Source organism: Procambarus clarkii, chromosome 29, assembly GCF_040958095.1.
Source record: "Procambarus clarkii isolate CNS0578487 chromosome 29, FALCON_Pclarkii_2.0, whole genome shotgun sequence".
Taxonomy (NCBI): domain Eukaryota; kingdom Metazoa; phylum Arthropoda; class Malacostraca; order Decapoda; family Cambaridae; genus Procambarus; species Procambarus clarkii.
The window spans coordinates 15,713,670-15,740,232 of NC_091178.1; the positions used below are offsets into that span (position 1 = coordinate 15,713,670).

General features: G+C 37.2%; 1 protein-coding gene across 7 annotated transcripts in view; it reads right to left on the reverse strand.

The window, feature by feature from the left end:
- The window catches only part of trr (trithorax-related), a 104,999-nt gene that overhangs the window by 62,752 nt on the left and 15,684 nt on the right, over nucleotides 1-26,563 (reverse strand). For 5 of the 7 annotated variants that reach the window (XM_069333534.1, XM_069333536.1, XM_069333535.1 and 2 more), the window contains exons 1-3: nucleotides 9,374-10,380; nucleotides 8,890-9,011; nucleotides 3,782-4,336 (exon numbers count right to left, since the gene is read on the reverse strand). In XM_069333534.1, the coding sequence (XP_069189635.1) occupies nucleotides 3,782-4,336; nucleotides 8,890-9,011; nucleotides 9,374-10,247 (1,551 nt within the window). In that variant the 5' untranslated portion in view covers nucleotides 10,248-10,380. Of the gene's footprint in view, nucleotides 1-3,781; nucleotides 4,337-8,889; nucleotides 9,012-9,373; nucleotides 10,387-12,052; nucleotides 12,236-12,818; nucleotides 12,957-15,741; nucleotides 15,906-16,105; nucleotides 16,215-18,177; nucleotides 18,359-20,341; nucleotides 20,380-21,347; nucleotides 21,538-23,097; nucleotides 23,314-24,092; nucleotides 24,275-25,584; nucleotides 25,783-26,563 lie in introns of those variants that run through there. The other 2 variants (XM_069333537.1, XM_045753542.2) reach the window with 2 other exon arrangements.

A 26,563-nucleotide genomic window follows, 5' to 3' on the forward strand; every position in this document is an offset into this window, starting at 1 on the left:
CCTATATTTATAGGTAAGGTTAGGTTAGGTAGCCAAAAAAAGCTAGGTTAGGTTAGGTTAGGTAGGTTAGGTAGACGAAAAAATATTAATTCATGAAAACTTGGCTTATTAGGCAAATCGGGCCTTGAATAGTAGGCTGAGAAGTGCGTTCTGGCTATTAGGTACGACATATATATATATATATATATATATATATATATATATATATATATTATATATATATATATATATATATATATATATATATATATATATATATATATATATATATATATATATATATATATATTATATATATATATATATATATATATATATATATATTATATATATATATATATATATATATATATATATATATATATTATATATATATATATATATATATATATAATATATATATATATATATATATATATATATATATATATATATATTATATATATATATATATATATATATAATATATATATATATATATATATATATATATATATATTATATATATATATATATTATATATATATATATTATATATATATATATATTATATATATATATATATATATATAAATATTATATATATATATATATATACAGTATTGTTAATGAGCGGGTGCACTAGTTGAGTGGATATTTGCTTGCTTGTTGTTTCCTCCTGGGGAGGACTTCTTGGGCTCTGTTCAGTCTTGGGTTGCAATGTTTTACCAGTAGGGGGTTTGTAATGGTTCACTTCTCTTTCTTTGTGATACTTCCGGTCGATGGCAGAGATGACTTTACTCTCACAAAGTGGACTGTTTCATAAGACATTGCTCCCTTCACCTCTCCGAGGTAACCAGGTTCTGGCTCGTGGCTCCCGGTAGGTAGAGAACTCCAATTAACTGATGCTCTAGACTAATATAATGAATATCAGTCCGTTAGCCTTAGGGAGCGTAGGGGCTTCCCCCAGAAAATACCAAGAAACTTCATATTTTCACCAAGATGAAAGATGCAAGTAGGAACACCAAGAGAGTAGCTACCTGTTGACCATACAGATGGCAGTAAAGAGAATCCAAACGCAGTGATTTGAGGAGAGCGTTGAACCTTCTAGGAACGTCTCTGGAACAATCCTCTGAAAAAATCTAAGCTTTGAAAAAACATGAAAGTTTGAACAACAGGCCAGAAGAACCAGAAACAAAGGTTGAACAGGCCACCAAGGAGTCAAAAGGACCACACAGCTCTAAACCATCTCAGGTTTGGACAACACCAGGAGCAACAACTAAGCCTTCACCTCAGGCAACTTCTCAGCCAAAAAAATCCAAAATGGTGGCCTGAGGGCAGAGCCAAGTTCTCTGCCTGACAACTGAAAAGACAGATGTGAAGGCATCTTCAAACTAAAAGGATCCGAGCCAAATACACCTCCCAGAGGAAAAGGCAGCTTGAATCCCCAGAGGGAAGCAACAACTGTCCCCTGCATCAACATGGAAGGGGAAGCCATGCCCAGAACAAAATGCAGGCCTTTACTCCGAAACCGCCAGATGTTCTTGAGCCCCAAGTAAGGGAAAGGAGGGTTTAACAATAGATCTGAACAACTATGCTAGATGATCACTGGGAGGAGGAGCTGTTTACATAGCACCAATAGAAAAACCAGCTGCTCCAACTCTAAAATCATAAAATCACTATGAAATAAATCAAAACCAAAAGACAATCACTTTAACTAGCGCCACAGAGAGCTAGAGGCACAGAAAGAACGAGGCAAATACACGCATGCAGTCATCAGAAGCACACATCCTAGGACAGGGCCAATGCAAATTAGCAGTTAGGAATGGTAAAACCATGCCAAATCACCAGGGAAGCAAAGAGGTGTCCATATCCCAAGAGAAAACAGAAACTTCTGGTTTGCAGTAGGTGATATTCTGACTAATAAGGCCCTGATATAACATGACACGTGTTGAGCTTACCAGGTTCCCAGGCGTGCTAGTCGACTGCACCACGACATGGTAAAAGAATTGCAACCTGGAGTACTACTGCACCCACAAGGGTCTCGAGGCTTCCACTGAAGCCTAACCAGGGTTTCACACAATACCCCCCCTCCCCATGCTCTCGGGCTCTGTCAACCAGTTAACTTACTGCCTCTTGACACCCTTCCTTCAATACACACAGAAATCACCTTAACATGATATATCAATGAACAAATCCTATAGGATCCTTGATGAAGGTTCAAACCCATGTGCTGGGTGTTCCCAGTCGCGCTCTAGTCGACTGCACCGCGACATGGTAAAACGATTGCAACCCGGAGTACTTATGCACCCACAAGGGTCCCTTGTGGGTGACAAGGTACAAATAGGGGAGGTAGAAATTGCCTAAGCTACTCTATCCCTTTGAGATGTATTTCTTTCTTATCTCAATAAACATACTTGAACTTGAACTTGAACAAGGTACAAGGGTTCCTCATCCAGTTATTCATCGTTCAGTGTATGGGGGGAATTGTGTAAAACCTTGGTTAGGCTTCAGTGGAAGCCTCGGGACCCTTGTGGGTGCAGTAGTATTCCAGGTTGCAATTCTTTTACCATGTCGTGATGCAGTCGACTAGAGCGCAACTGGGAACGCCCAGCACATAGGTTCGAACTCTCATCAAGGTCATGTTAATGTGAATTCTCTGTGCGATAATAATAATAATAAAATTGTCCGACAACCATAGGTTAACTACCGGGTATGTAAATTACTAAATTGTCAGGTCAGTGACTGTTGAATTTGCTTACACAAAAATTCGAGTCCCTTTTCTGGCAATTGGTCATGAATATACAACCCACTGATCAGCTTCATGCAAGTTAACCAAATTTATACTGTACAGTACACCAACAATTCAATGTTTTTTTCTGATGAATAATGCTTGAACAAAAAATTGCCGTTAGATTCATAAACAATATGAAAATCCAATATGCTTTAATTGTGAAAATGCTAAATTTGTAAATGGCAAACTCCTAGACATGCAGGTGTTTCCTCTATTTAACAAGTGGTGAATGAAAATAGAATTATATTTATACCAACACCTTGAAAAAAAAATATAGGCATGACATTCATAAAATGTCTAATAATAATATAATGAACAGTGAAAATTTTTACCATTAGAAGAATTTACAAATGAAAAACTATTCCACTGGAAAACTCAGAAAGACCCATGAAAGACAAAGGAAAAAAATTGTAGTCAACAGAATACCGTAATGCAAATGTCAGTCTTAATACAATACCTGGCTGAAGAAATGTTTTCCGAAAACAAAAATGCAGTCTTCCTTTTCAACTGGGAATGTACAAATATTAAAAACCAGAATAAAGAAGAATGTTAAATAAAACAGAAATTATCTAAAAAAAAATTGTCAGTTTGCACTGCAATTGCATCATTAGCGTTAAAGGCAAATAACAAGAGTAAATGTTACAAATATGATTCAAAACCACAAAAAATTATCTAAGATCGATCGAAAGAGTACTGTAGCAACATGACAGAGGAAAACATGCGCTAAGAAAACCTAAAGCAAAAAAAAGAATTTCACTATGGCTGGTTTCTACTTACACTGTTCTAATATCATAGAGGAAAGATATGTCTGGGTATTCCAATGATACAGCAGGGAAGGGAAAAATGGCTAAACTATACTAACAAAGTTTAGAAAACAATATAAAAGATCTCCACTCTTCAGTACTAACTACAGTGGCAGTGAGAGCAGTGGTGAGGGCATTACTATTCTAGTCTAATCATGAAATTAGTGATGGTTGTGGTTAGTGGGCACTACATTTCTATACTAACCGTGGTGGTAGTGGTGGTAGTGGTAGTGGTGACGGAGGTGGTAGTGGGGCTGGGGAAGGCATCCTGGTGCAGAACAGGCAGAGTTCGCATGATCTCAAGAGGGGTGAGGACTCTTATATGCTGATCAGGGTCCGGAGGGGAAGGGGGGGTGGCTAGCGAAGGCTCAGCTCGTGGGGGGTTAGGCAAGCGGGAAAGAGATGGTTTCACAGGGTTTTGGCCAGAAGGGTTGATGCTTCCAGGAGGTGAGGTCTGTACCCCCGCAACTTTCATAGTAGTGGCACTAGAAACAATACTGCATGGTTCGAAAGTATCATCAGTAGCACTAGAGGTGTGACTCTCAGAGCTCACCAGTCGCAGAGAACAGGATGGTGCTTGAGACGACACCAAGGGTGGGGTCTGTCCTTGGGTACTGGATGTACCAGAAGGGGGTGACAAGGGGGGTTGGGGGGTGCTAGAGCTCTCCACAGACAAGGGAGAGGGAGGGAGTGGTGAGGAAGAGCCTGGGGGATCTCGTGCACAGCTGCCCTGTGGAATGATGACTCGTCCACTGCGAAACTATAGGGACCACAGACAGAAAATGGGTGTGTCACTACATAGGTCTAAATTTAATGTAATGGGGCCATTTTTGATGAAAAAGATTCTTTTAATATAAAAAAAGAGTCTCCATTCTTGTATCATCAGTCATGTTAGAATCTGACAAGAGTTAGTAATTGCTACTTTTAAGATATTTGCAAGTTATTAAGCATGATTAGTAACTAATATTATTTTTTGTTAACATTTGTTAATGAGAACTCCTAAGTGCTTAATCATAAAACTTTAAATGTTAATATGGTATACATAATAAAAATCAATACTCAATACAAATATTGTACAGTTAAATCCTGTAAAGCATTCACTGTTATGCAGACGATGAGTCACAATAACGTGGCTGAAGAGTTCATATCCAACCCACACATCTGAAAATGAAGACAGGACGACATTTCGGACCATCCTGGACCATTATCAAGTCGTGTAATAGAAAGACAGTGGAAGAGAAAACAGTATACTGAGTAAGTAATGAGAGCGAGATAAAATGTGAGAGGAAGAAAAAAGAACGATGATGATAAGAATAAGATGAAACGTATGTTTAAGATGAAAGAAAAATAAGATACATACAGAAAATCCCACTAACGTGATATACATCAATGAGAAAATCCACTGGGGCTCAGCCGACGCGAACCTGCCACCAAGGAATTGCCAGTCATATACTCTACTACTGTACCACCACTGACTTGTTCAGTCTTACAACTGGATTTTTACTGAAATCACAAGAAGTCTGGAGACCCCTCCTGAAACCAGTTCAAGTTTTTATGTAAGGCCTCCAAGCACTCGGGCGAAGGGTAAAGTAGTTCAACGCCGTATGTCTCGACTTCAGTCACTACGTTACCCTTCACCTGAGTGCTTTGGGATTTTACATAAAACTTGGACTGGCTTCAGGGCTTCCTGTGATTTCAGTAGGAATCCAGTTGTAAGACTTTTACAAAGTCATTAGTGGTACAGTGGTTAGAGTATGAGGCTGGCAATACCTTGGTCGCGGATTCGCGTCACTTCACAGCGACAGTGGATATTCTCAAGAATAAAATGAAAGGTATGAATAATAGAAAAAGGTAAGAATAAGATGAAAGGCAAAGATAAAAAATAATTAAGAATAAGAGAAAATAAGAATAAAGGGAATCGGGTAAATTAAAAGGTTTAAAATTAAAAGTAATGGAAGCAAAATAGGAAGAAAAATAGGAAAATGGTATAAATAAGAAAAAGGTTAAAAAATAATGAAAAGAAACCTACAAGAAGCCAAATGGCAAAGAGAAGAATCTAGTGACAAAAGACAGAAAAGAAAGAGTGCCTAAAGGAGGCAGAGTCAGATCACATTTCTTAAGGAGGTAAGAGCATTTGAGTATATACTTGTGAAAGGGACGAGTTAACAGCCATGAAGCCAGGACTAAGGTTCATGTTGCGCATGTTGTGTATGAAAGCCGATTCGACATGATGGCGTCTGTGAAGAGCAGAGGCAGGAAAGATTATTTTAGAAGCAGACCAATCTATAGGATGACCCTAAAATGACAGAAGAAAGCACTGCTGTCGGCAGACTTAACACTTCTCTTGTGTTCCTTAAGTCTGTCATTCAGTGTATGGCCAGTGTCACGAATGCATTGGTAAGAACAAGATGAATAGGAAATAAAGAGTAGACAACAGCAGCATTAGAAACAAGAGGAGTCACGTGAACCAGTTTATTATGAAGTGTTAATTTGTTGAAAAGCGAGTTTCACATCAAGAGGATGAAGGGGTATTAGTGAGTTTTAAAGTTCAGATATAAAGGGAAGACACAGCAAAGTGTTTACTAGTGTTTTATTATGAAGTGTTAATTTGTTGAAAAGTTTCACATCAGGAGTCACGTGAACCAGTTTATTATGAAGTGTTAATTTGTTGAAAAGCGAGTTTCACATCAAGAGGATGAAGGGGTAATAGTGAGTTTTAAAGTTCAGATATAAAGGGAAGGCACAGCAAAGTGTTTACTAGTGTTAGAAACATTGACTCTCTCGTAGCTGGATTTTTTTTCTCTTTTCCATTTGGCTTCTTACAGGTTTATTTTCTTCATTTTCCTTTCTCTTTTTCAGGCCTTTTCTTATCTATAACCTTTTTCCATTCTTCTTCATTCTTCCTTCCCTTACTTCTAAACCCACCTTTACTTTACCCAATTCTCTTTATTCTTACTTTTTTCTAATTCTTTCCTTTCCACTTTATTCTCACCTTTTATCTTATTCTTACCTTGTATCTTATTCTTATCTTCATCTTTCTATGATGAAGATAAGAATAAACCTCTCACCTCTCATCTCAATCTCATCCCTTGTAATGTTTTCCCTCCCACTGTCTTTCCATTACACAACTTGATACGGTCAAGGACGGACTGAAACATCGACGATTCTTCAGTTTCAGATGTGTGGGTTGGATATCAATTCAAGGTCATGACTACCTTCACGACTCATGGTATTTATATTGCATGCAAAACAAAATTACTCCATTTGTAATCATGCAGGTTATCAGGTGCAGGACTTATATAAACATGCTTCTTGCAAACATCTACAGTATTTGTTTTCTTGTCTACACTTTAGTTCAAAAGTTCAAAAGCATTTTCCGAGTTTACTTGTCTAGTGGGGGATGCACAGACACGTTATGTAATACTTAAATAAAATGCCTTAAAAGCAAAAGAAATGAATAGGAAAGAATTTGAAAATATATTTCAGTAGTTAGTTGGGAAAAGAAATTGGCAGCATAAACCAATACACTAATTCTACTCCCTAAAAAGAAGTGTCTATTCACTATAAAAAAAAAAAAAGGATAGGTATCAACTAAAGAAGAAACAACTAAAGCATCTTGGAAAAAATTAATGCAGCCCATAAGTAACAATATACAGTAATATCAACTTATTGACCAGAAACAGAAATATATATATACATATATATATAAATGAATCCAAAATCAGTTTCAAAGTTGCACTCTGAACCAAATCTCTGATAGCAAACCAAACCTGCAATTATCCTGCTGGTGAGTCCAATATAAGCAGCAGGATAATTTAGTCATCATAGTCGAAAAAATGTTTACACACACCGATAACTAAATTTTTTTATACAAACCAACAAATTAAAAAGCAAAATCAACATTAAAATAATTTTAACTATATAGAAGCCAGTACTGCACTACAGACTTTCTGAACAATACACACAAATTGCAAATTTGATGAACATAAAATATGAAGAATTACAAAATACAAATTTACTAATGCACTTTAAAAGATATAGCATAATAAACAACTCTTTTAAGACAATAATCATTCAATGAAACAGTTGCTAATATATCAAATAAATAGACAATAAATACACAAAGATAAATCAAGATAAGGACCAGCGAGTCTTTGTCAACTCATGCCAAAAAAAGCCATAAAATCAATCTAGCAACATTTACAGAGACCTTATGTATGAATCTCTGGCAACCAGGCCCTATGCTTAATCCAGAAATTAATATTACTGATATCTAGTGATGAGGAGAAAATGAAGTTTCAGCAAAAGAAACTCATATATTTATAGATAAATATATAACTCTTTATATATTTATATAACTCTTATATTAAAATATAAACTTGTATTTTTTCATACACTATTATAACCGCATACTGATCAGTCATGAATACCAATAGCAATGCTTAAGTCATTTGTCAAAGATTCAGTACAACGAGAAGTTACCTTTATCTGCTTTCATTTTCTTTTTGTGATTGGTACAGTATATAGGAATTATTCATAAAGATGCACTCCCTCTGTAGTACTTATAGTGAATATACAGATATCCAAAAATCCTGTGTAATATTTTTCGATATGGTTTAATTGACAAAGCCAACACCACACTGAATGATTAGACAAAAACACTCCCAAGTCATCATTATATGCTCCAAAAAACATGTGACACAAATTAGTTGGATTTAATCACCCATGAATATCACACACCTCACTTACTCCAATTATTAGATTTTCTTTCATTAAGTTTTAACTATAACCACTCAAGTGGCTCATTTTTTGTTTTTCAAGAAAATACTTTACTACAACTACTATTTATCCACTGATGTATTTATAAGCAATTTTCCTTCTTTAGTACTTAGTGTTTTTAATTGTATTCTAAAAGTTTCCTACTCTCGCCGATCCCATAAATGCACTTTATAAATGTTCAAACTCATACTTGTCTGCACATGTAAAACACCTACCATTTACCTCACACTCAAAATATAGTAAGCATGTTTATTAACCAAATGTTTTGAGCATTGCTGTTGAATCCTCAACACTTGACGAAGTCAAGACAAATGGCTGCCACAATACTTGGGAATGGTTTTATAAACATGCTAAATTTCTTTATAAACTGGAAAGCTAACATATTATAACGTAAAAAAATTAACATTGATCATATGGCTAATGAAGAAAAGACTGACAAAATAAGTAGAAACATAAATCAAATTTAAAATTGAGCTCATATATTACAAAAATCCAAATCCAAAATGAATTTAAAAAATACATAAACTGTCTAACCTGTTTGTTTTTATAGTATTCCTTCTTATTCTCACGAGCTCTTTGGATTAACATCTTTTTCTGTTCAGTATCTTTCAGGTTCTTCCAGATACGTCTGATTTGTCTTTCCCGATCTGCCACAGCTGATGTTAACGTGAGCAAAATGTTTTATTAATAAATAAATTCAGGAATAACAATATATTTAATAAATATAAACAGTGCAATATTAATACTGCTGTAAATCTTACTCTATACCAAAAACAAATTTTATCCAAAGAATTAACCAAATCAATCTGTATTTTGATTGATAATCAAACAAAACTTTTTTTTCTTTTTTGTTCAGTCAGGGTGGCAATTTAGATGATAGTAACACTTTGAAGGTTAAAAGAACACAGCATTTGGAAATCGAGATCAAGTATGACATACTGTACTCTATATAATTTAAACAAATTCCATAAAAGTTATTGAAAAAAAAGGAAACTTTTATCCTTTCTAATTACATTACCTGGAAAATCAGTTTTGAGATTAGGTTTGTGAACGTTGACATATAACACGGCTGCCTTGGTGGCCTTTGGTCCAAGAGATTCATCCTCTTCTAGAGTAAGGCTTTGTGATTGTGAATCAGTATTTGTCCAAATTTTCGGTGGCTCAGGAACTGTAGGAGTTGTAGGTTTGTTGGTAGTTGAAAAGGATGTTGTAGTCGATGGGTATCCATGAGATGATGCCTGTGAATCTGGACGAGAAAGAGGACTGGGAAGGGACTGGGATAAAACTGGGCCACCAGTTACAGGACCTGGTAATGGGCTTGGAAGAGTTGATGGACTCTGATGGGTAATGGGGCTTGCAAGTCCAACAGGACTTGGCATACTGGTAGGGCATTTAATGGATGGAATAGGACTCGGACCTTGGATTGTATTACCAACTGAAATTGAGGACAATGCTGGAGCTTGTGGAATACATGGGATTGCTGCTCCTGTTGACATAGAGCATAATGGTGCAACAGGTGGTTGATTTGGACGAAGTGTTGATGCTGCAGGGAGGGTGACTGAAGGTGTTATGGAAGTCATAAGAGGTTCTTTCGTAGATGGAAGAGAAATAGTAGGTTGAGTGGCAGGAGATACAATATGAGTACTGTTGACACTTGCTTCACTATCTACACAAGTTGAACCTTCCCCTTCTACACCACCCAGTGCCGATGACAAAGGTATAGATGTTGATAGTGTGGAATCTTGACTATCTTCTGTGCTATCTTCAGGAAGATTTTTCATAATATCTGCCACATCATCAAGGTTAAAGCCTGGTCCAAGAATATCTGTCAGCTTTGTCCCATTACCTCTGCCACAATGGAACATCAATGGTATCTTGAGATATGTCATCATCACCAGTTAAGTTGGCATCATCATCCTTCATGGCACCACTAATGATGTCATGCATAAGAATGTCAGTAATATCACCACCCTGAGCAAAGATGGCATCAATGGCTTCATTATTTTCATCCTCTTCTGCCATGTCTTCATCCTGAACAAGGAAAAATTATGAAAACAATGCCTTATCAAAATATTGAAAAATCATAAATTATATATTACCCTACAGTTAAGTTTGGTTAATTGTAATGTGATTGAATGAAAGGAAATAAAATCTATACTTAATACTGACCACCATATCTCAGGGTATGGCTTCCAGAAGCCACAAAGCACTGTCCCTTGAAACCAGTACTGAAGGTAATGAAACGCATCTTTCTGGTTTGTTCTCGGTGACTCCTTGAAGATATCTACACACACGAGTCACCTCAGCCCTGGAGTCCTGAATAACCTACCAGAGATCAGAGCTAAAACCTGCACCCCTACAATAACTGCAGGGAGCAGGGGGATCCACACCAATTAAGTGAAGCAAAACAGACAATTGTAAGGTTCACAAAGAAACAAGACAGGAAACAGCAAATAACCCTGCAAACGATCCACCCATTAGTTAAAACCGGTTCAAACATAACTGGCTTCCATGTCAACACATCATAGTGGGTAGGTGAAGACCATAAATTAATGCATCTAGTAGGATGGAGGGAAAGGACCAGGGAGCCAACAAGTTCTAACCAGAATGAGGCATTTCATTATACCTAATGCTGGTTTTCCAGAGGGTCCAAACAGTGGGTCCCAGAAGTTAACTAACCACAAAGAGTAAAGAAACTGTGGCCCTACTGAGGGGCAGCTGGAAGGCAGTACCCACGACCAAAAGCACTGAAGTGACAGCCTTCACAGAAAAAAGGAGGGACAAAAAGAGGTAGGTTAACAAACGTGGGCAAACATGGAACCTCGATTGAGTTCAGGGAGTTATTGTGCTCCCCATGCCTGGCCTAGAGCCAGGCATGACTTCTGAGATTTGGTCCAAAAGACTGCTGCTTGGAGAAGCTCACATGTCCCACAGCCATTACAACCCAGTTGTCTGGGACTTCTTGCAGTAATTTGTTTAATTGTTTGAAGAAACAGCTTTGTTCCAACATTTTCTATGATTTCTGGGAGGATATTGAATAGCCTTGGATCTCAGATGTTCATAATGTGTTCTGTGATTGTGCCTATGGCACCCCTACTCTTCAATGTTCTATTCTGAATGTCCTTCCATATTGTTCACTGCAGTATGTTCTAAGGAATATAATTTAAGAGCTTGGAAACAGTCCTAATAATTTAGGTGCTTTATTATGTTCATGCATGCTGTATATGTTCCCTGCATTCCCACTATTTCAGAAATATCTCCTGCTCTGAAAGCTGAAGTGAGTACTGAGCAGTACATAAGGTGGGACAGCACCAGGGATTTAAATAGTATGAGCAGTGCAGTGGAATTCCTGGATTTGAATGTTCTCATAACCCTTCCCAGTATTATCCTTTGCAGATAACACTAGGATTTTCATGAGTAGAAAACATATAGGACACAAAAATATATATTAATATTTTCTTTTATGTCTCTACTCTAGCAAATTAATTTGTAAACATTTTGACACCAAAATTATAGTTGTAACTCCTAAACCTGAGAAAGCATAAAAAAAAGTGCAATATGTTAGGCATTGCCAAGAGGGACCGCAAAGTGCCTAGGATGTTTACAGTTGGGCATAAACTGACAAGTCAAAACACTAAAGTGTTAACTGATAAAGTAATAAGTTAAAAGTCATAATAAGTAAGGAATGACAAAATACCTTAATAATTATCTTAAGATCTTTTTTATCATCTGTATTTTTCTTGTCTCTCTTCTTGGCATCTGTAATATCCTCAGATTTTATACGATGCGGAGAAAGCAGTTTAGTCTGCAAACATCCATCAAGATGCTTGTCATGCCCATGCTGTTTATTTTGGGCTGCTTGAACAAGCTGAAGTTCATCCTGAAAGAGATGGATAATACATGATAACAAATAATACAATGCATTTTAACATCAAATCAAACAAATTTAATAAAAGGATCACTGATGTTACCAAGTATCTTAGCATTCTATACCCATTTAAATTTTTCTGAGCCATATAAGCATTCATTCTACCAGACATCAATAACCACATAGGGGTTTACGTAATGGGTCTATGGCTCTTAAATACATTTATGAATGGGTTAGTTAAGGAGGTAAAGTCAAGAAAAGCTGAAATAGAAATGAAAAATGGAGATGGGGATAAATGGTTATTATTGATATTTATGACTGAAGATGATAGTGTTTTTGTTCACAGTTTACAAGTCATGTATTGCTGAAATGTAAACAGTAAACAGGACGAACCTACGTCCTTTTGGACGTAGGTTCAAATTTATATCGTACCTCGAAATTATCGTAAGTCAGGGCAATCGTAAGTCGAGGTGTCACTGTATTAGAAAGTGGAAAATAGGGTATGATAATGTAGATTGTATGCTCTGAAAGAACATCAAATGAAATCTAAACTCATTCCAATCTAAAGTTCTCACAACTACAAAATGTATCTCACCTTGGAAAGTGTAATGGCAGACTTGGGTTTTGGAGGTTCAAGGACATCATCATCTGGTTCTTCATCCATACCACTTATCTGCTTCATCTCCTCTTCTAAATTACTGGTATCCATCAGGTTCCTACCAAAGAAGGCTTCCTGCAAAAGTAAATAACATACAATTTTAAAGGAAATTTACATGAAATATGCATTATTAATTCTAACTTCATGTTTATTAATACATTGATGATCAGCACCTTGAAGTAATAATGTAATTTTCAGAAATAAACTTAAAGCAAAATGAGCACATTTGCCAGGGACTCGCTGCCGACGCCATTGCTAGCAGGCCGCACACGGTTTTGTTCTCAGGAAAACTTAGGATTCTGAACACCCGTCAGCTCAAATCATTGCAGTTTTGTGAGGAAGAGCACATCTCAATACTCCAAGACCCAAAGAATATCTTGTTTGGAAGGGGAACAATACCAATTTTGTCTGCAATTAGTGGACAAACAACGTTGTTCATTAGCTGCTGTCCAGCTGACTTGGTATTCTGCACACCCCAGTATACAAGCGATCTAAACCGTCATACCACAATTGTCGCCCCCATGATTGATATTTTTTTTATTTGTGGACTGTATCACTGACAGGTCACTTAAGAGCCTTACCCTGAAGGGAGAGGCGATACCCTGCAGGCAGTGCCACAAGGGGGCATCTTCAAAGGTGCACTGAACCTGACAGGAAAAGGTAGACCAAACCACTCAACTAGATGTTAGGTATCCTTGATTCCACCTGGGGGAATAATTTTACGACATCTCTTGGAGGGGAATGAATTTCTCCAGGCCTAGGAGTGTCTCAGGCACTAGTGTACTGGTAGGGCAGTGAATCAGTCCTCACTACGTGGAGACATCATGGGAAAAGAGGCAATGGAGACAGTTCCATTGGCAATGGAGGCAGCTTTCAGACAAGGAGGGACAATGGACCGAGGAGCAGCAGGCACTGGAGAAAACTGCTATCGAGGCTACACCAAGTGCTTTTATCAGCATAACACCAAACATAATGGTCCTAGAGAGGACAGGACCAGTTACACACCAGCCAGTGTCAGACAATGCTTCTCTGTCCACAACCCAGCCACAGGATAACATTATGAGACAGGAGAGGACACCACCAGTCTCACACCAGACATCGTCACACTCTGCACATCTTCCAAAATTCAAGATAATGCAGACAGACGACTTTCCTACAGCATACGGAGTAGTAACGGCAATGGAAAAGGAACAACCAGTGCTCAAACTTTCCATCACAGTCAACATGAAAGGAGAAATTATAATGATACCAACAGACTGCAAATTCCAGTACTGTACTTAGAAAAAGTAACACTCCTGCAAGGCAAACCTATATGGTTGGAAAAGCTGGACCCTTCAGAAAGACGCGCACAGGTTGAGCTTTTAGGATACCCAATCGACTTTCCACTGGATTCAATACTAGAACACAAGCAAATCTTGAAAGTGGAATGATGCCGCACAAAAGTAGACAAAGCAGTGACACGTCAGGTTCTGGTGACTGTCATGGGACATGTGCCAGAAACATTCAATCTTGGAAATTGGGGAAAATTATAAACAGAGACCATACGACACAGAACCTCTGCGCTGCTTCAGATGTCAGAAATACAGCTATAATCAATCAAGCTCCACCAGACAGGAGAGAAGCAGTGTGTACAGCCTGAGGTATCAAACCAAAGACTGTATAGCCAAGCACAAGACAAACCAGACCACAACAGCCAAATGTCCAAATTGTGGAGGCAAATATCATGCCGGGAGCACAACCTGATCTGCACGGAAAGAAAAGGTGCAGACAGCTCGGGCCAGGATAAACACACACACCAGCACTACGTACACCAACACCAACGTCTAGAACACTCATGCACAGCCACAACACACACTTGCTCTCACAAATCAAAATTTCCCAAATCTATCAACTTCAAATCAGAAAAATACACAAAAATACTGCAGAAATACAACAAAAGCAAAAAAGTAAAAACCAATCACTTTCGAAGTCAACACAACAAATACACGGTTTTACCAACATCCCACTTAAAAACATTGTAAAGTTCATGGCAGAAACCCTTATCAATTGCGTACAGACGACGCTGAACGCCTCACAACAACAGACTCAAGAAACCACTTATGTAATAAGAGAAAAAATTGTTCAGCAGACAACAGTTACACAAGAAATATACAGTTTGAAACAAGACGGAGCACAAGAGGACAAACAACGCGACGTGGACATACAGACTACCTACCAACAACAGTCAGGTAGTCATTTCCTACCTAAATGACTTCAGGTAGGAAGTGACTCCTAACTGTTCTGCAGAATTTAACCTTCAATAAACTTTAACGCCCCATACTGCCAGTATCTTTCTCCCCCTGGTCAGAAAATGGTCACTACTTGATCGCAAGCGGGGATGTTTCTGGCGGGGGAGAAAGAAACAATTGCGCAGCGCGTCCCGCGGCGTTGCGCGGGCAGTTTGGGGCCGTATAAATACGGGCGCACAATGGGGCTCTGCCTCACTCCGCCTGCCCTCGCCGCTCGCCTTGGGCCTTTTTCCTTTTTTTTTATAATTGTAAAATCAATTTGATTACATCTGCTAAATGGTTATTCAAATGTGTTATTTGTAGCTTGTAAGGTAATTATAATTACAATTAGACTATTATACAATATATCTTTTTAAATAAAAGCATAAGTTCCATCTGGCACATGCTGTTGTATTAGAAAATATGTTGTATTTTCTATTTTTAAAAAGACAGCTAGGACCTGTACTATAAAAATATTATTGACCTTATATCACTAACTACAGTATTTAGCTTATCTTTCAAATTCACAGATGACATATTTCTATTCGGTAACAAATTAAGGAAACAATATAAATGGAAATAAAGATTCAAACCTGTATATAAGATGGAAACTTCTCAAGAAGTTTTATTTTTTTTTTCGTCCGCCAATTACTTCTCTTCCGCCGAAGCTCCAGCACCTGGGGATCTAATGCAGCTTCTTCTCGGGCCTTCTCCTCTTCCTTTTTACCGCGCACACGCACTTGGAAACCTCCAATGCCTAATTTATAAGAAGCAAGCCATCAGATATTCAACAAATATCATCAGAAAAACAAACTCAAGTGATTATTTATAGGTAGTACCCCACATAAATCAAAATTCAATATCTAAAATAAACTACTCTAAAAGAAAGATGATATAATACAAATAGTTCCAGATATGATAAGTAATAATTATTATACGTTAATAAGCTAAACCAACCTAATGTTTTAATGTTGCGGTATCTGCGCTTCCGCAATGTGAATGTTCCAGGTTCAGGACCTGGTAAAGTGTAGAAGCCATCAGGTAAATCTGGAGGTGTTCCATTTTCCTGCAAGAAAAAACTCATTGTTAAGTTAAAGAAAAATATATAGACCAAATGGCACTCAATCTGAAACCATTTTATCCATTTCTAACAAGTGTTCATATTTCCATAAACCAATTCAGTGGTGCTCAGTAATATGTTAATAAGAGTTTAATTTATACTGTACGTGCAACAAAGATAATCAAACTGTTGCAAGATTATCCATCTCTACCGACAAAAACAAAATCAAAACAGCGTTGAATGTAATGAAATGGCATTTTCTGGGAGAGCCTTGGAGCTATCGAGCTAATGTGTGATATATTAAACCGGGGCGTCAGTTTATGGAGTTCGACCTATTGGGGACCACGAGCCAGAACCTGGCCTCCCTCAAAGTGGTTGCAGAGAGCAATGGCCCTGGGAAACCCCACCCTGTGGTTGGGGTTTTTCCTTATCTCCCATCGACTGGTGTTAGGCACCCAAAAAGGTAGGCATAACAAAACAAACCCCACATGGTAAGAAAAGTACAGTACAAAGAAAACCGAACAGAGGCAGAACTCCCTGCAATCCCAAGGAAGCAAGCAAATGTCACACTCCACTGCTGCACTGCTCGTCCGAGCAGCCCTCCCCTCCCAGCTCCGGCTACCAGCACTCCAGTTCGGAAGCTAAGCATCAAACAAAGCGAAAAACCGCCGACCAGAGGGAGGGAGGGTGGCCAGGGAGCCTCTAGGGCTCACTCAGAAAATGGCATTTCATTGCATTCAACGCTGGTTTTCTGTGGGGAGCCCCTTCGGCTCCCTGGAGCTACATAACCAAAGATAAGGAAAAAAAGGGACTTACCCGGGAGGCGGCTCCCACACACTCCTCAACATGAAGTTGAGACAACTGGCAACTGGCTCATAGTACTGTATAATTAAATCACCAGTTGACTGACAGTTGAGAGGCAGGACCAAAGAGCCAGAGCTCAACTCCCCGCAAGCACAACTAGGCGAGTATAACTAGGTGAGTATTGGCTGCAACCTGTGACCCAAAGCCACACAAGAATGTGGCTTGGAATATGGAATGCCCAGAAGCAAGAACGTTAACCAAATAACAGACTGCCAGGACCCTGTTCGACCTCCAAAATTCCTGTGCCCGAATTTCAGACCAAAACATGTTGCCAAACACGGCAGCCAATGCAGCCAACTTCCTAATGTCATGGGCATGAGGATAGACCGCAGGCTGGCTATACTTAATAACCCTGCGGACAACCCTGGGAGACCCGAGCCCTGGAACAGGGAATGAGGAAAACCAGATCAAGCCAAAGCATCCCCAGCCACTGAAGCTGAAGCGCATCCTGTCACATGATGTAGTAAGGCATATCATAAGATTTTAAAACTCCCGTAGATACACGAAGCTCATACTGACTTCCTCAGGCTTCCAGTAAGCAGCCGCTATTTAAAAAAAATCATGGACACCGTTCCTGGAGGCCTTGGTACTGAGTGAGCAACCAGGAATGGTACATGCAGCATGAGCTAACAGCATTGCGGTTCAGCTTGTTTCAACAGCATCACTTAAAAATTACAAAGCACCTAAGTAATTGCTGAATAGCATGAAAGATGCTGGCTGTAATAAAGACTATGTACACTGTTCAGATATCAGTGAACACAATTCTGTTCATGAAGTTCACAGCCAACACAGATTAGCCATTGCACTCTGTCATTGTCTGGTGCATCTACGCATCATGAAATGACCTCATGCTCCTTTCGAAAATAAACTTGAGCAAAAACTATTCAGATTCAGGATTTATTGACCAGGATGCTCTGTAACCTTTTCCCATACAGCCTACAGGATGAGTATGGAGTGCATAAATTATGAATTAAACTAAATTAATTGCTGAGAAAAAGAAATACACTGTCTACTGGTTTAACAACACACACAGCAGGATTCCTTTTCTCTCTAATGCAAGTTCTGTTTCAATGTTAAGTTACTGAAAGTCATTATTATATCTTACCTTTGCTTGTAAAATTGTTCCTTCTTTCATTCCATAAACCCAATGTTTTGGCTCTTCATTTTCTAATTTATTATCATCATCATCATCATCATCATCATCAATATCACGACTCCCACTACTGTCTATAGAGGGCCCACGGCTGGTTCGGACTGTTTTCGGGTTCCTGTTGTGTGTGATGATGCTAATTTGAGAATTAGTTACAAAATGAGTGATTCCTGCTCTTGGATGGATGTGACAGTAAGGGAACATCTAAATAACACACAAACTACTGTACAAAACTAGGAACATTTAATGACAAGCTATATGCAGCAAGTCCTGTAGCAGCTCTCACTGACTTTTAATTTGGATATTTTGGTGTTGAGCATTTTATAGCAAAATTAAATTGCACAGGAAATAGAAAAGAAATTAGGTATTCAATATAGAAAAATATATATAGCTTCTTAGTATTATTTCTATGGTTTTGATGATGTCAATACAATGTAGCTAGTAAAATAAAATATTAATATTCTAAAGCATACCAATTTTCACAATATTTTAACAACAAATTCTTTCACACTTCATAGTGTAATTACCTAAGAGCAATATTTTAAATATGATAAAAGAAAGTTCCTAGCTACTCTGACAATCCACAGTTCTTTATTTAGCAGTTGTCCTATATTGTATTATGTTTTTCTCAAAATTGCCAATGTGTTTATACAAGCTACATGGCTACAAAAAATGTCTGAGACGACGATGGACAGTCACAGTGTGTAAGGAAGTGGGGATTAAGTGTGAACAGTCCAGGTTGTGAAGGTAGGAAACAGGTGTTTTGTTTATATATATGACAACTCATGAGGAACTCTTGTCCAACCACTTGAGCTGGACAGTAGAGCGACGGTCTCGCTTCATGCAGGACGGCGTTCAATCCCCAATCGTCCAAGTGGTTGGACACTATTCCTTTTCCCCGTCCCATCCGAAATCATTATCCTAATCCCATCCAAGTGCTATATAGTTGTAATGGCTTGGAGCTTTTCCCTGACAATTCCCTCTGCTCATGAGGAATTCTAAACACCTTGTCTTATTAATTGGTAGGGTGCTGCTGTGGATGATATGCTGCAGTGTTACAGTGCTCGTTCTCTATGACAATACTGTACTGCGTATACTATGTAGAACGTGTTAAATAGACAGGCATAATTTTGAAAAGTCTTTAGCTTTGAACAAATCCACAAAGGCCGTGACAAGGATTCGAACCTGCGTCCGGGAGCATCCCAGACACTGCCTTAATCGACTGAGCTATGACAGGATAAAAGGGTTGAAACCGAAGTTCTAGGTTTACCCTGTCGTAGCTCAGTCGATTAAGGCAGTGTCTGGGATGCTCCCGGACACAGGTTCGAATCCTCGTCACGGCCCTTGTGGATTTGTTCATTTGATGCATCACGTTAGTGTGATCTCTGTGTGTGTCTTTAGCTTTCTTTTGTCATAGAGCACTATTCTAGTTTTTCTCCGGGCTGATAGCTCCTCACTCCGTGAAAGTGGAAAACTCGGTGTTTATGGCAACCTTCATATTTTCTTAAGAAAAAATATTGCATTATTACTTTGGAAACATTTCTTGAGTGTGTTTTCAGTCTAATTATTATATACTCTAAATTACTGTTTCTAAACACAAAGAGAAGCACCATGTAAGTTATATATTTAACTATTCATAATAGAGACCATAATTTTTCCCTTACAAGTACCAAGACCGCATTTTATATCCCTAACTTGGGAATGCAAGAAGTCTATGTGAAATTAAATTACGGTATTAACATCAATTATGGTCAATTATTATTATTCAGAAGCTATTTAATGCTATTATGCAAATTACATTTGACATATATATAGTTAAAAAATTATAACTACAGCATACAGAATAACTAAAGCATGACAGGGACTTGCTGAATATATTACGGACATTATAAACCTGCAAATTCACAAAGGGTAACAAACACTAAGAAACATACTTAACAAACAATTTTTACATTAATCCTTAAAATATTAAAACATAATATTAAAAAGGATTTATGAACATTTGCATTAACAAATAACAATAATATCAGCAGCTATTCTACTTTATCAACAATATTACCATTTTATCTCACCTCAATATTTGACAACAAAGTAGAAATTTGACAATTCATCTTCATACCTGGATTTTTTCTGGGGCTCTAGCGTCATGGTCTTGATCTGGAACATTCCACATTCAGAAAGACAGATGCCATCAACCCAAAATACAGTCTTAGAGGTAACCTGCGGCATGGTAAAGGCTTGGCTAATTGTTATCTTATTCATTCCTATTGCTAAATATGTCATCAAAAAGCACTGGATGTGAAAAAAAAAAAGAGTACTGTAAACAGCATTAGTAAGATCACTTTCTTACTGGTTACGTGTCTAATATTTATATGAAGTTATATGTATCTTCGAAAGATCATTGACTAGCTTTAGTTGCAAATATAAGTCCTAAAATAAAAATAAATAACAAGCCTTTTCCAAACTGTGTTCATTAATATTGATATTTTTCAATATGAGCAAATAACACCTTTCTCAAACTATATTAACAAAGTTAGCTTATACACCAAAATGTGTTGGTTACCTCTAAAGCTACAATGTTGTTGCATGCTTAATCCAAAACAAATGAGACCAAGTGCTTTTAAAAATAGCATGTTCTGTATTAGATACCTGGTACCAGAATGCTAGCCTAATAGGGTAATCTATAATGTTTATTTGATTCACCCATAAACCCATCATAGGAAGTTCACATATATAACTCATAACAGCTTTCAACCAAAGATATTTAAATAAGATATTTTATATACTGTATATCAAGCCATTCTCCTAAAGTGATAGTACTTAGAGCAATTATTTGGCAAAATAAAAAAAAAGTCAGCGTTGAATGTAATGAAGTGTCATTTTCTTTCATTTTCTTTGGTCTTTTTATGAAATCTTCAAAAATTCTTAATATTTTTTTTTTATTATAAACTAACATTCTGGTATGAAGGAAGCACATAGTGCAGACAAAAATATGAGTTGAAACACCAATTAGGAAAAAACATTTTACTTTGTGAAATGCTCTCAGAGAGAAATGTTATCTACAAACATAAATTTCAATTAGGTGTTTTAACTCAAAAGTTAAAATTCTGATAATAGCATATTACCTTTGTCATATCAACAGGACTTGGAGCACGAACTGGACTTGTTGAAGTTGTAGTAGTAGTAGTTGCTGTAGTAACAGTTGTAGTGTGTATAATACGTGTAGAACGCATTGGTGGGGTATGAGGAATCAGATGGGGAGGCAATGCATCCTGTGGTCTGCACATTAAACACAAGTAACCTTTTTCAGCACATCTGTAAAACATCAATAAATTTGTTTAAACTATTCATATTATTGCAATAATTTAACTCTAAACAAATCAAGTAACAAATCTGGAGTCACCGTTAGCTCTTCCTAGTAGCAATACTTGTTCAATTTGTTCCTTTATTTTCGACAAAATAATACCTTTCTTAATTTTCCCTGTCACGATTTCTACCTCACATCTTACCTACTTGCCGAGGAAATGTTTATGTGGTATGTTCAACATTCTGATTTGTAATGTATACAAACAGCAGTTACTTTATCTAAATGAAGGAAGTTTTCTAAAGGTTCCACGAAATGCTAATAGTTCAGATATACAAACTCATACACAAACAATACGAAGCTAAAATTCTTGTGGAAACTGTCCCTATGTCACCTATGATTTAAGGGTGTTGAGCCATGTCATTCAATATTTTTAGTGCCATAAGAAAGCCTAGATAGCTATATTTTGAGCTATATTTGAAACAAATTAGACATATAACATAACCGGATTAATTAAATACAAGTCTTCTGAAAGTACTGCAAGAGTACTAATATTAATGTAATAATTTTTTCCTGGGTAGTGTTATAACAGTCATATTTTGAAATTTACCAATTTCCAACGAGAAATTGAGCAAATTTGCATCTTTTAGATTACATAGAAAAAAAATATGACTCATAATTAACGTGAATTTAACCCCAGTACTGTGCCAGTCGACATATTACCAGGTGTAGTGGTGCGCCAGTCGACATATTACCAGGTGTAGTGGTGCGCCAGCCGACACAGGATCATATTAGTATATCACAAGATTCGAAACCCCCATGCATACAAGGGGTTCACATTTGCTTCCTCAGGCCTCCAGTAACTATCCCTCACTTGAAAAAACTAAGTCCTTCACTTTTCTTCCATGGCCTTAGTAACATGCCCTACGTTTCTAAGGCCTGCGTAATGTTCTTAAGGCCATGGCCTTAGAAACATGTAAGGTAGCGATACAATGATACTTATTACATTAAGGCTGTTGCCACTGTTGCTACATTAATGTAAGCCCTGGCATGTACAAATTAGATTCCCATATAAGCTTCAATGTAGCATGTCAATACAATATATCTTCCAATCAACCTGTATTTATATATTCCAGTGACACTTTTATATACTTTCCAGTTATTAGGACATATATATATATATGAGTGAGGTGGATATATATAAGAGCTGCTCGTATGGGCCAATAGGCCTTCAACAGTTACCTTCTTTCTTAGGTTTCATCCCCTATCTTGGTGGTCAGGTGACCTGTCCTGGCGGCTATAAGGTCTGCCTATCATGTTTCCTTCTTTATTCTATTTTATTCTGATGAAGGCGAATTGAGCTGAAAACGCGTTTAGCATTCTCTATTTTTCACATGTGGTTTTTCCGCATAGTTGGATCAGTGTTTTTGTGATCGTTGTTGCGAATACATATATACATACATACATACATACATATTATATATATATATAGATATATATATATATATATGCAGCCAAGGGTAAACAAACAATATTACATAGAGGAGCATGCCATACAAGTGAATGTTTACCTTTCAGCTTCTTCTTCGGTGTGAATCATGTCATCAGAAGCATGCAGCCAGCGCTCACAATTAGAGCACTGAATAATGAGTTCCCCATCAGCATATTGTTCGTCACATACTGGACACTGAGTCATAGACATACATGGACCGCACATGCTATAATTTTGTTGCCAGGTGGCATTGGGGCCCGGGTCAGTAGCCCCACAGTGGAGACACATAGCACACCTGCAAGAGAATTTTACTAGAAACTGATAGGGCCACAAACATGGGCTTATTAAATGGAAATTTAATAAGAATTTAATAATGTTCCGTGACACCCACATGTGGGTGTCATGGAAACACCCACATGTCTACGAAGATGAGACACAATCATTTATTGAACGATTAATATGGAAGGAAAAGCAAAAATAAAGTACATACAGAGTGAGTGAGTGAGTGAGTGAGTGAGTGAGTGAGTGAGTGAGTGAGTGAGTGAGTGTGTGTGTGTGTGTGTGTGTGTGTGTGTGTGTGTGTGTGTGTGTGTGTGTGTGTGTGTGTGTGTGTGTGTGTATACACACACACACACACACACACATATACAGTGGTACCTTCGTTTATAATCGTAATTACGATCGATTTTGAGTAACAGCCTTGCTCTCAACACTCTTTGGATGGAGGCGTCCAGTTTTTAGGAAGATTGGTTGGGTGATATACTCTCTCTGATATGGTGAATACTTTTTCCCGATATGAAGTGGAGCCGAGAGAATTTTGTGTATATTGTGTACCAAGCTAGTCATTCCTATTGTATTTTTTTTGTGTTGAAAAATAAATCTGATAACTGTAAAATGTTTCAAATTTCAGAACTAAATATTATTACTATGAATTACATTTATCTTCATATTCAAAATTTTTCACTGTGCACATTAAAAATTAAATGCATATAGTAATTCTTCCCCCTTTCGCCTTGCATGCATGCATGTCTACTGATTAATGAGTATGTGAGGCTGCTACAACAATGAACCTACCATTTACATCTCCAAACACCTGATGGAACATGGTCTAGTGGAGGTTTCATACAATATATATGATAAGAAATGTCACAGTCTTCGCACAGAACTAGGCGAGCCTCATCATTACGCTCGCCACACCCTTCACACACGGTACAGTCCAAGCATCGCCAACCTTTCTGCAGCACTACTTTCGTTACCTGAGAGCACGGGATAGAAATATGAAGTAGGAAAAATTAGGTAAACTAAATTCACATTGCTTTTAAACGAATGCGAGATGAGTAGTTCAACAAGAAATTGAATATACACTTACACTATGCCACCTGAAATATTTACAAAATATAGTACTACAAATATTCTTTCTTGATTATAAAATTATAATAAGTATATTGCTATTCTGGACTATTATTTGAGCTGCTGAGTAATTTACTGAGACTGTAATAAAACTGTAAGCATAACAAATAATAGTTTTAGCAAATTTTGACCCAAGATTGGAATTGGCCAAATGCAAAGATGTTGTAGTAAAAAGAGTAATGGAAGATGCAATAAGTATATTACTTTTACAGATATGTTGACCAAGTTATGCTGACTTTTCCAGATATTTGATTTGTGAGTTCTTTTGTACTATCATTCTTTTATTTAAAGAAAAACTTTACTATTTTCTATTATTATTTTTCTTGGCTATTCATTTTTACTATTACTTTTTGACATTTGTAATATACTCTGTCCAACATATCATGCATTTATTTATTTTTCTTTTGACAGTGTAATTTCTTGCTTCTAAAATAAAATGTTATAAATCTATTGCATAAGTTTCAAATTTAATGGATGACATGGAAAAAGAGTTAAAAATATATCTTGCCCAAAATTTCCAAAGGATAGAAATTCAGACAGAAATTACTTGGAGCATTCTCTATCAAGACATATGAACATTTGATTAAAACTGCCAACTTGTTGGGGAGATAAATTCAAGCTCTTACCCATGTCTATAAAGTTTAAAACTACTTCAGTACACTTGAGTTCATTCTCTACTAACAATCATGGATCCTGGGTTTGATTCCCAATGGGACAGAAATGGTGGCATGTCTCCATTCACCTAATGCCTCTGTTCACTTAGCAGTAAATAGGTACCCCAGAAGTTAGGCAACTATTATGGGGTTGCATCCAGGGAAAGGTCAGCAGTTTGACCTGCAGGGACGGGTGTTGGAGACAACTTGATACAAGTCAAACGTATATATTTACACTGCTCTTCCTGTTACTGCTTCCTTTATCCATGATGCACATGTATTGTAAGTTTCCAATTAATATGTAAAAGCATTTTGAAGATATAACATGCACACTACTGACACAGACAATCAAATATTATATGCTTGTGAAAACTATTAGGCATCCCAACTGGGATATCAACATACTACATAACCTTCAACTTGAATGATAAGGTCACACAATTAAATGGAACTGGAGCATGCCGCCATAAGTTCTATATAAACGATCCGTTGCCGTTTCTTACCTTTACATTTGCACAAAATGGATGATAACACTGGCCACACTGGGCACAAGCAATGAGGCGACCTTCCTGGTCTTGTCCAAACGCTCCACACATGGCACAAACATCCTGTTCCAGACAGAACTCGTCGTCCGTAGACACAAGAATAAACTTATTTTCTTCGCCTTCCTCCTTTCCAGAACTATGATTGGATTCCATCACCTTTATAACAGTGATATCAAAGATTAGATTTAAAATATACAAAACAAAATAAAATTATAAATCAATTGTATGGTATTTTGTATTATAAAAGTCAAGAAAATCAAATGAAGTAGATATGATGGTATAGTATGATAATGAGAAGAGAAGAGTGCAAAGACTATAGGGTGGTATAATGGTCACCAAGAGTAGAATTAAGAGAAGACAAGGAGCATAAGCCAGAGCACGGAGCATAGCTTTGTATAATGATATATATATATATATATATATATATATATATATATATATATATATATATATATATATATATATATATATATATATATATATATATAATGATACATGTGTGGTAGAAAATATTATGCAGTATATAAATATGTATGGTAGAAAATTATTGTACTGTAGTTGGGTAAGTGACAGGAGAGAAATCACTTGTTAAAACAACGATAAAAAACCAGCATTGAACGTAATGAAACGTCCTTTTCTGGGTAAGCCCCGGAGGCTCCCTGGAGCTATCGGACTGATATTAGCTATATTAGTCTGGGGCTTCAGTCATACGGAGTTCGTGCTTACCGGGAACTATAAGCCAGAACCTGGCTCCCTCACAGAGGCGAAGGGAGTAATGGCCTATGAAAACTCCACACTTTTCAGTGATACATTGATATTACTAACTTCTCTGTCATCTGTACATGTTTCATCACCCTTTTGCAAGGGCCCAATGCTGGATGTAGTTTTTGTTCTAGTGTTTGCATAGGAGAAAAAGTATTTTGGATTCCTCTCTATT